The 12,028-nt window shown below is 35.1% G+C and overlaps 1 protein-coding gene across 1 annotated transcript in view; it reads right to left on the bottom strand.

Annotated features, from left to right (window-relative positions):
• Positions 1–6,360: 6,360 nt before the first annotated feature.
• LOC135195755 (CCR4-NOT transcription complex subunit 2-like) overlaps positions 6,361–12,028 on the bottom strand; it is a 118,394-nt gene continuing 112,726 nt past the window's right edge. The window contains exons 7-9 of the mRNA XM_064222204.1: positions 9,995–10,102; positions 9,073–9,196; positions 6,361–8,684 (exon numbers count right to left, since the gene is read on the bottom strand). Of these exons, the coding sequence (XP_064078274.1) occupies positions 8,571–8,684; positions 9,073–9,196; positions 9,995–10,102 (346 nt within the window). The 3' untranslated portion in view covers positions 6,361–8,570. The remainder of the gene's footprint in view (positions 8,685–9,072; positions 9,197–9,994; positions 10,103–12,028) is intronic.

Below are 12,028 nucleotides of genomic sequence, written 5' to 3' on the forward strand. Positions count from 1 at the left end.
CGGGATCTCTTTGTCCAGACCAGCACACGATTCACTTTTAACCTTTTTTCATTTGATCTCAGCTGCAATCAGTTGTCATCACTTAGTATTTAGATATCTAGCAGAAAGCTCTGTTATATCTTAGAACCTTTTGCACATGATTTAAGTTCCTCTCTTGATGTGTCCATTTGGTTAACCTCATAAGTAAAACGAAATTTGATACATTGAGTAGATTAAGTTCCCGTACTGAATTGTCAAACTGCTTTGAGACACCTTCCACTAGCTATACTCTGTTTTTTTTCATCTGTCCATCTGCCTGTGGTGTTTTGTATGGTAACACTGCGTCCCGGGCTTTAGATAGTTGCGCTAGGTGTAAGTTTTAGGTAAATAAAAGGATACATTGGCGTACATTTGCAACTGAAAAGTGTTTTAATAATTTACTGTATGCGAATTACACCGTTAATATTCGAAATAGGATATTATTATAATCGTTGAATGTAAGCTGAATGTAACTATATCTAAAGCCCGGGACGCAGTGTTGCCATACAAAAACACCACAGGCGGATGGACAGATGAAAAAAAAAAGAGTATAGTGATGTTCCTTGGCTATTTGCATCTACACTAACATATAATCTAACTTCTTCCTGGGGTGTGCTTTGGTGATTTAACCCTCCATACCTCCTCTGCCCTACTTTTGTACTTTCTATTTTTCAGTCAACTACAAATTTAAAGCATTCCTAGAGAAGAAGATTCTGATGTCATGATACCCAATTCCTTAAAGACGCCTCAACATTTTAAGGCTCCAGTTTCTCATAGGGGGGTACCATTTACAAAGCTGTGTGTGGCTCAGTGTAGATGATATCAAAGGTATCATCTCCGACTCTTATGTCATTACTTTCCAGCTTCTAAGTTTTAGCAATTCCAATGATTTCTTCCTTCCTAACTATCCAGTTAACTTAGAATGTTCTCACCTGTCAATTACGAGCAAATCTTTCACAAAACAAGATCTAAAAGCAACTAGAAATGCTAGTGTGCTAAATAAATTTATAATATAAAAGTAACAAAAATCTTGTTAAGAGATAATGCAATGCCAACTGCAACTTTTCCTTATCACCACCAACAAAACACCTGAATTGCCCAATAGGGTACAGGAGTTTAACTTAGTGATGAACTACATTCATGGGAACTTTATAAGACTTTATGTACATAAAAAATTAAATAGGTGTGTGTTTAGCCCTGCTCTATACGTATAATTCTTTCAACTAGAACTGACAAGCTCATTAGCACATCTGACCATTCAAGTCTGAACTGCCAAAAGAACGATTTAGTAAAGATGTTATGTCACTTCCACAACTAAAAAGTGATATACTGCAATGAATAATATTTGAAACGTTACTTCTAACTGCCTGGCTTATCAAAATGACACACTACTTTCCATACCTACTCTACAGCAGAAAAACCTGTTAAAAAACACCAATGAGATGAAATCTTTCCTTCAACCAGTAAACAGATGGCAAGTCTTGGATTAATGAAATTTAAAAGACAATTCCCTAAGACCATTTGCTGACAATACAGTATTAAGGGACTTGAGCAAACAATGCAACACTGAGAATGATGTCCTGTGCCCATTTATCAAAAATTATGGAGTCTTTCACTTGCTTTAGGACAGACACTTGTGTGGCAGTATTTGGGTTTACCATATTTTAATGATGAATCTTAACTGATCATCTGGCATTTCAGGTGATCTTTTAACAGTCTGACAAAAAAAAAAAAAAAAAAAAAAAAAAAAAAAAAAAAAAACAGTCTTCAACATAAGCACTGGACAAAATGAGTGAGAGCAACTGTAACTACTGTGAGAGTGACAGACAATATTTCGCCCCTATATCATACTCTTAGGTCCGAATAACTATATACTCTGTTTTTTTCCATCTGTCCACCCGCCTGTTGTGTTTGCTTTAGATAGTTACATTCAGCTTACACTTAACAATTATGATAATATCCTATTTCGAATATTAACGGTGTAATTTGCATACAGTAAATTATTAAAACACTTTTCAGTTGCAAATGTACACCCAGATATCCTTTTATTTACCTAAAACTTACACATAGCGTAACTATCTAAAGCCCGGGAAGCAGTGTTACCATACGCAAACACCACAGGCAGGTGGACAGATGGAAAAAAACGGAGTATAGGTCATCACAAGTGACCGTTTTTAATGGAAATATATTCTCAGTTTTCTTCTGCATTACATTCAGTCCTCGATTTACGTAGCCTCAACTCATCAAAATCAACTAGTGCTGGGATTTGATACCTATGTGAGCAGTACACACAATAAAATATTGATAGTGGATGAACATTAATCTGTATTGCATTAACTAATAATGTACCTGTACACATTAGCATAATATAATAATGATATCAATAACAATAACCGGAAACATCTACTGTAAAAAATAAGAGTGCAATCGAAATACTGTTTCATTATACTTACTGTTAGGTATCACTCTTGTGTAGCTGACATCTGAATAATGAAAATAGGCCAACATTAACACCAGTTGGGCAACGAAGGCAAGTGAGCAGCCCAACTTAGTCGATGTTGCAGTCTGTCGTAGAGGACCAAGACAGAGGCAGGAGTGGTAGCAGAACAACCAGCAGAATTCTTTTCATCCAATGATATGACAGTCGCTACCGTTAGTCTTTTGTCACAAGAACTCAAGACGAGAAGGCTGATTTGCTGATCTTTTTTTTTTCTTTCAAACCAGACCATCAATCTTAACATCTTTGAGCTGGCCTCTTTGCAGTAAGAAAAGGCATCTGTTCCAACATGCTGTAACAATGGATTTGATTATAATTTATAAAAATTAGACAATAAAGCCAAGCACTGGGACACTTTCTGCCCTGTGCTCAATACGATGAAAAGAGGGAGTTGGAGTTGTTGGCAAGAAGGACGGAAGAAAGGTGGTTGGAATGGATGTAAAGTAAAAGGCTGAAAAGTGGGTACAGCTAGAAATCAAAGGAGTGCTGCAGACCTTTAGAAATGCTTACAGTGCACCTCTCACCAAATGAGGTGCACTGATTGCAATATGACCATACGGGGCTGAAACGAGAGAAACGGATCATGTTCCTAAAACATTTAGCAATATGATTGTTTCCCGAATTTTCTTTGCTGTTCAGTAAAATGGAATTTCTGATTCTTCACTTGCTTCATACTTTTTAGTCATCAACTCTTGCTGTCCTAAACCAATTAGCTCACCATTAGTTAACTTACAAATGTGACTCTACTAATTCTTCCTTGGGATTATCATTGATACCAATGAACCAAACAAAAACTTTTCAGTTTGCTTCTGAAGATTGAAAAAGAAACCCAGAAAATCACTGTGTATAACTTGTTTACCTTTAAGTATTTACATTTTATTTTACTCCACACTTGAGTGTGGAGTAAAATAAAATGCAAAATAAAATTTTACTCCACACTCGAGTGTGGAGTAAAATTTTCAAGAGATGTGTAAGTTGTCACAACCTCTACATCTCTTCAAAATGGACCACAGATAGGGACTGAAAGCACTCGAGTGTGGAGTAAAATAAAATGTAAATACTTAAGTAAACAAGTTATACACAGTGATTTTGTAATTGATATCAATTTTTAGTTTTGTTAGCTTTATTCTAATACCTCTCATCCTTAGTCTACCTGGTGAAGTCAGCAAAACGATGGGTGGGCATTTAATCCCTTACATCTCTCATGCAAGACTGAAGAAGTAGCCTGAATTGCATCATAAATGTTTTGATTACTAAAAATCCCTCGGTGACCCACCAGGGTTTGAGTCAAGTACATTGAGAACAAAAGCATAGTTCCTCTTGAATAGTCACTTTAGTTTGCGATGACTTAGGTCCATCAGCTGCTGCAGAAAGATTGCATTGGAGGAAAATAAATAAGATTTAGGCAGTTATTTGTTTTGACGGTAACCTAAAACTACTGAAAAAGAGCAACCAACCCATGCGTTCTTATTCAACCGAAAATGGACATGAGTGTTGTATTCATAATTGTAAATACACTAAGGTCACCCGATGCATGGATCAGTAAAGATTATATAGTTTATGCATTCCCAATGTTTCCCAAAGCAAAGGCACAACACACTACTCTGATGTTCTGTGCTTAAACAATCATCATCTCTACCTGAAAAATGTTTGTCCTTGATGCTAAAATAAATTAACCCAGTTTCATCCACACTCAATTGCTCTGGTGGAGAGGCTCATTTTCTCAACTTCACAGCCTTAGTGATGCCACTTGCAAGTGTCCTGAAACTCTGAAAATGTGATCTCTTAGAATAGATTTGAACTCCTCAGCTCAAGTTTTTCAAATCCTGCAATTTCAGCGGACAGTACTGGCCATTGTATCAAAGGAGAACTTGGGCGTATAATTTCCAAGCTATGTTAGTTTTAAACTGAGTGCCTTTCCCCTTTGACTGAATCAAAGTTGTCTTTCAGTTATGGATGACAGTTTAGCAGACCAGTTTTCTCCACTAAGCTGCTATATCGATCATGGTAACTACATTCTCTTAAAATCTGCTCAAAGTGCCTGTTCTAAAATGAAGGATGAAAACAGCATGGCAATGTTTAAAAAATGGAGAACTTAGGAAGAAGAACCAACTGGAAAGAGATGAAAAACAAAAGGCCAAAAACAGTGCAGCTACAGATGAGGGGACACTGCAAATTAATTTTGGTATTTCCATTTCCACACTTTTTGGGTGGGTAATTATCCCACCATAGACACCACTATTTGTTCAAACATGATTACTGGTATTTACTACAATAATTCCACTGAACTAAAAATGTCCATGCTTGTTAAACAGTACAATTACAAAGGACACTGGTCTCAAGTGCAAGAATGAATTCCAAGGGTTCATGAGTAGCATCTGATTTCTGTAAATAATCCTTCTTGAAGAGCAAAACATGTTGACCTTTGGCTTGGAATTTATTTCTCCAGAGCAAAATGATTGGGAAAGGTAGGCTTAAAGGGCAATGTCTTATAGGATGACCTCACAAGACTAGAAAGGCAGTATCCCAAGGAAAGCAAGAAAACTTAGGACTATCAAATTTCATTGGCCTTACTGTACACTTTCCTTATAATTCAAGGGCTGTTAGTCACCTGCACTTAAATTCTTAAACTTTTGAGTTTAGTACCAAGCTGGACAAAATTTCTTCCGTTACATCAGGTACTAAAGTTTCTGAAGGTTGCCTAGTCGTATGAGAATTAAGAATTTTAATTCAGTGGTCAGGTTTAACTTCCTAATACCTGTACTGCTGAAGTTTTTGAGGCAAGATGGTTATCAAACTTTCTCCAGAAATTCCAAATAATAATTATAATAATATTCACAGTTTGTGCTTTTTCAACAGTCCACTTACTGACAAAATAAGTAGACATCTTACAGAGAGACATACATGCATAACACTGCTAAAATAACAGCAAGACCACAAAAGTGGGGAAGCTGCTAAGCTTAGGCCTTCATCTTGTGCAATGCCCACAGCTTATTCACACAATTAAGTCAAGATCTACAATAGACTTCACAACGTACAAAGTCAGTTATACCTCTACAAAAGTGAGTTGGTGTGCTTTTACTTAGTTTATTTTTTTTTTATCTGAATGAGATACTTCGACCCTTTTTGCTCCAGGCTGGAAGATGCCTCATTTGCCATCATATGACCTGACAGTTAAAACATAAGCTTTGTCAGAGGAATTAACCACCTATATCTTTCGAAACAACTTTTTTCTGTTCCACTATCAAATTCATTATACTGTACTTCTTTTTCTTGAACGTCTTCTGGGTGTTGCCCTTTAAGGTGGCAAGTTATAGTGCTCTCTATAATGGCAATTGAAATGTATTTTCCTCATATTTTGTGTGGCTAATGTCAACTTCCATCAAGTGCTTTTCATTATGCCTCTAACAGTACCTGTTTGGATTTATCAGCTACCATTACTGGTGTTAAGAATTCATAATTAATGATATTATGAAAAAGTCTAACCAGACTGAGTCACACTCAGGCTCATATTGCTGGTTACACAATAGTCCTTAGATAAGGGGCGACAACTGGAGTAAGAAAGCTCATCAGTCATTTGGGGAAACTAATTTACAACTATATAAACCTTATTCCTTCACATGACATTCACAAACCTTATGCATTCTCCTTGATTATTTTGTTGCTACACCTGTAAAGAAAGTTGCCACAACTGGAACAAAATTTCTCATTTTTATCACCAATCCTAACTTAGAAATGCAAAATTCTGTAAGCATTCCAAATTTCATATTCAGCATTAACTCATAAGCAAGCAAGATATAAACACACTTGTCAAAATTCACAGGGGCCAAATAATAAAAAAAAAATTACTGTAAAAGAAGATCTATTTGATACAGAATAATATAAGTGACTGTGTACATAACTATACATACATCAAGAAAAACATCAAGGAAAATGTTCATGTAATGAAATATTTACTAAAACCAATTATGAAACAAACACCTGTTCTCTCCCAATGCAAAATGATTAGCTTTGTACTTGCTAGAGTTAATGTGAACACTGTGACATCAAAGATATTTCCTGTACTCTTGATCTTGAGCATCTGGGAAGCTCTTTCAAAATGAAATGTGTCAGCAATCTGACTTTTTTGACCTTGAACCAAAAGAGAAAATTTTCATAACCCAACGGAGACCGAATACGAAAAAAAAAAAACACAACATAAAATACACAAATGACTTAACACGAAAACCAAACCGAGACACATTTAATCAATATCAGAATGCAAATTTCTACCGAACAATTTACTAAAATCTTTTTAACATTGTTACCATTACAAATGGGAGAAGAATAGTATCAAGCTTCCACACATCTCCACAAGCCCCCTGCTGTATTTTAAACGTTGACTATTTCAAGCTATTCTGAGTTCAAGTGAAAAATTCTTGAAAGTTGTGTATTTGGTATCTATTTCACATTAAGAAACTGATAACCGTATGTACAGCAAATACTATATACATTGTTACAAGAGTAAAACTTAAAAATGAAAATGAAATAATATATTACAATTCACTTGGATTAGTCAATTTCAAAATACAGTCTATAATTCCATCATAAATGTCATGCTTTACCCTTATTCAAGACTTGTACCATCCTCATTGTAAGACCTCCACTGATATTCAAAAGTAGCTGACCTAAAACAAATATATTTTGTAAAGCATCACCTTTAATTCTATAATAGAAAATTTTGTAAATTCAACTATCATCTAATCCTCCCACCTCCCAGCTTTCCCTTCATTATAACAAAACATTTATCAAACATTCTCCAATTACCATCTCCAAGCTTTTTACAAGCACACATGCACTCACAACTCACCGACATAACTGAAACATTCATAAATAAATTAATCATGCAATACCTTTTCCTTATCTAACCCTTACTTACAAGAGTGCACACATAATAGTGACAAGAATGAAATGTAAGTACCGAAACTCTTGGAATCTTCTATGCAGATCATTCATACTACCTATTCACAATCTTCTCCAGAAACTCACATGACATATAGCTACCTTTGTTGAAAACTGGTGCAAAAAGTATAAATCTGATGACAATCTAAGATGGAATCATTAGCTCAAACATGTGTTCTGGTACCAATGCACAAAACTTGGGCAATTTCAATCTTCCTCCTCTCGGCCATTTGTCATAATTACCAATACCAGTTTGTCACAGCATTTACCAAATTATAATGTCCACATACCTCAGTGCTGAAACATTGGAAGCTTGCAGAAGTATTACTATAACAGGCACCCTTTAATAAAGCAAATTCTGTATGACAACTGACATGACCCCTTGCATGCGCTGACATTTCCTCGACTCGATTGCCGTGGAAGGTGCCGATGGGACCTTCTGTGGCAACAAGACACAGTGACTGTACATTTGTTTTTTAAGAGCCCAAGACCTCTTCCACACAGCAAAGTGGGCTTGACCACCCGTACTATTACTGTTTGTGTGACAAAAGTCACCATATTCAAGGATGAGCTTTCCATTTGTGATGAATGCTCGCCTCATGCTTTTAAAATAAAGCAAAATAACATAATAATAAAAGGCAGTAGTTCAACCTTAGGATCTAGATCTACCTTAGCATCAAGCTAAAATATATCTAACTTCAAAAGAATTCTAATAGAAAAATAAAGGTTTTTCCAAAAGCATAATTTATCAAATCTTTTTTTTTTTTCTCTTTATCAAAAAGGTGTCATGATGTCACGAGGGGTCAAATCCCATGGTTGCACACATCCGCTTGATGCGAACGACTATTCAGGGCTTTCTCCTTGTGGCTCTGCCCCTCTTATGAAAAAGCCACGGATAAAAAATTAATGCACTATTTTTACTGTACAGATTAACACGCATTGCAACTGGAAGATTTTAAATGGACAGGTTCATTCTCGGTTTCTTTTTATTTTTTGTAATAAAATATCAGTTTTGGTAAATCTTGCTTTGATTCAACCACAAAAATCTAGGCATAGGTAACCTGGTAACCTAAGCCCATCTACAATGTACTGGGCATGGCAGTGGTGAGAGTAGTCACAGTGCAGAAGAGGGTGGGTAATTCTGAGGATATCCTGGAATGGGTAGGTGAGGCCGGTCTTCGAGCTTGTCATACTCAAGGTGAAATTCTTTGGGGACTTTTCGCCAATTCTGGAATACACAAAATGTTTCTGTTTAAACCAAGGAATACTTTCTAACGCTAGAATCTCAAAAGATACCCGTTCATAAGAAAATAACTGTATTAAAGACACACAAACCCTTCTGTTGGTAGTAAAACTCATGGACTTTAATTTGTTCTACATGTCAGTCAAGACCTTTCCATATATATCTTGCCTCTTTATAAAATACATTACACTAGATGAAGAATATTTCCTTAAATAACTTCACATAATACTTGCAAGTAACATTCCAAAAATAATAAACTACATTAAACTGTAAAGTCTAACATAATTTACTGTAAATTTAGTTTTTACTGAAATAAAAAAATCATTAAAAACTTTCCAGTCACAGGATCAATACAACTATAACAAAGACTTACCTGGGCATCAAAATAGAAGTACGTGCCTCTCTCATAGCTAGGCCCTTTTTCCGTTGGTGCCATGCCTGGTGCTCTCGTAATCCAAACTCTCTCCTCTTTATGATATCTCCAGTCTCTGTTGTACCTGTAAAAGAGGTTAAGATTCAACAACTGCTGGAAGTCAATATTGTCACAAAGGGAACAGTCAAAACTCCAAAACTAACTAACTATCTCAACTTTCATAAAAGTTAATACAGTGGACCCCCCTTATTCGCGTTCTCCGGATTCGCGGACTCATGCATTAGCGGATTTCACTCTAGAACGTTTCCCCACATTATTCGCTGAAAATTCCCCTATTCGAGGTATTTTTCAGAGAAATATCCACAAATTCCTTTTTTTTTTTTTCTTTTAATTATCATAAAATGCACTTTTTGTGATAAAACTACTAATAAACCAGGCATAAACATTTTTTTTTTAAAACTAACAAAACAGCAGGTTTTAAGCATTTATCTAGAGGTTCCAACTATTCGTGTGTGTGTGTGTGTGTGTGTGGTATGCATCCCCTGCGAATATGAGAGGGGGGGGGGGGGGGGGGGGGGACCACTGTATAGCTTTTAGGAAGTGGGATGTACTCGTAAGGTTATGGATTTTAAAAATGCAAGACTATTTCAATAGTGAAATTAAAGTTTTTACACATTTCTATGTTCTCTTCTCCACAGTAATTACTAAACAAAAGCACCAAGCAAATGGCCATAATTTCATAAGTTATCACAGTATAAACTTAATTTAAAACTACAAAAGTAATATAGTGTAATATCTACAAACAAAAGTTAACATAATTTCTGTGCTCAATCCAAAATGCTAGTAAAACAATATAACCTGTGCTGTGTTTCAGAGAGAGAGAGAGAGAGAGAGAGAGAGAGCAAGCAGAGCCAGTACTCACAATTCCATTGCAGCTAGTATTTGTAACATATCACCAGCATTAGAGTAAAACATATAAAACAAGAGGTCTTCTCCATATCTATCGAATTTCACCGGTGCCAATTTTCCTCTGAAAGAAGAAAAGAACCTAATCAGACAGACAGCCTGCCTGGTACAATAATAATAAATATAAAATAATGTACGTATTAGTAGAAATCCCTTTTGTCATAATATGGTGTTTAACTGGTATGATGAATACCATGGTACATATTACAATCATTATAAGGTACCTACATAACTAAACTCTCAAAGGACTTGCCCAAAAGATTTGTTTTTAAATAAAAGTTATCAAATAGTTTAACCATACCACTAAATTGATCATGTCAAATTAACCCTTAAACGCCGAATGGACATGTTAAACGTCGAGTCAAAATCTCCCCCGATTTCTGAATGGACATACCATACGTCGGCTCAAAAAAGTTTTTTTTTAAAATTCGCGGAAAAATACTTATAGGCCTACCTGCCAAAAACTTTTGAATCACGCGCCTTGGGGGATGCTGGGAGTTCACGGATCAAGGCGTTGTTTTGTTTACAATCGTTATGCAGGCGCGCAAGCGCGAATTTCTTTCTTATCGCACTAAAAAGTATCAGTGACACATCTCAAAAATTATTTCGTCACTTTGACATAATTTTTGCACCATTTTAAATTATCCGTTACATGAAGTTTTATATATGAAAATGTGTGCAATTTCATGCACAATACAAAAAAAAAAAATACTCATGATTGTAACTTTTATCAGTTTTGAAATATTTCCATATAAATAACGATAAGTGCCAAAATTTCAACCTTCGGTCAACTTTGACTCTACCGAAATGGTCGAAAAACGCAATTGTAAGCTAAAACTCTTATATTGTAGTAATATTCAACTATTTACCTTAATTTCGCAACAAATTGGAAGTCTAGCACAATATTTCGATTTATGGTGAATTTATGAAAAAACTTTTTCCTTACGTCCGCGCGGTAACTCTTCCGAAAAAAATCATACATGCGATTGTGGTAATGTTTGCACCATTTTAAAATTAGCCGTTACATAAAGTTTTATATATGGAAATGTGCCCAATTTCATGCACAATACAACTAAAAACAACGCATGGTTGTAGCTTTTATCAGTTTTGAAATATTTTCATATAAAAAATGATAAGTGACAAATTTTCAACCTTCGGTCAATTTTGACTCTACTGAAATGGTCGAAAAACGCAATTGTAAGCTAAAACTCTTATATTTTAGTAATATTCAATCATTTAACTTCATTTTGTAACAAATTGGAAGTCTCTAGCACAATATTTCGATTTATGGTGAATTTATGAAAAAAATAAAATTTTCCTTATGTCCGCGCGGTAACTCTTCCGAAAAAATCATACGTGCGATTGTGGTAATGTTTGCACCATTTTAAATTAGCCGTTACATAAAGTTTTATATATGAAAATGTGCGTAATTTCATGTAGATTACAACGAAAAATAATTGAAGTTTGTAGCTTTTCTCATTTTTGAAATATTTGCATATAAATCACAATAAATAGAAAAAAAACCACGTTCGGTCAACTTTGACTCTACCGAAATGGTTAAAAAACGCAATTGTAAGCTAAAACTCTTATATTTTAGTAATATTCAATCATTTACCTTCATTTTGCAACAAATTGGAAGGTTCTAGCACAATATTTCGATTTATGGTGAATTTATGAAAAAAACTTTCCTTCCCTCCGCGCGCGGATTCTCCGCCATAAATCTCCGAATTGCGTACAGCGAATTCTCGGAAAATTTGCTCCGTTTCATATTAGGCATTTCATAGAGTTTTATATATGAAAATGTGCGCAATTTCATGTAAAATAAAAGGAAAAATATTTGAAGGTTGTAGCTTTTCTCATTTTCGAAATATTTGCATATAAATCACGATAAATAGAAAAAAAAACCACGTTCGGTAACTTTGACTCTACCGAAATGGTCGAAAAACGCAATTGTAAGCTAAAACTCTTACAGTATCGTAATATTCAATCA

This window comes from Macrobrachium nipponense, chromosome 16, assembly GCF_015104395.2.
Source record: "Macrobrachium nipponense isolate FS-2020 chromosome 16, ASM1510439v2, whole genome shotgun sequence".
In the NCBI taxonomy this organism is placed as follows: Eukaryota; Metazoa; Arthropoda; class Malacostraca; order Decapoda; family Palaemonidae; genus Macrobrachium; species Macrobrachium nipponense.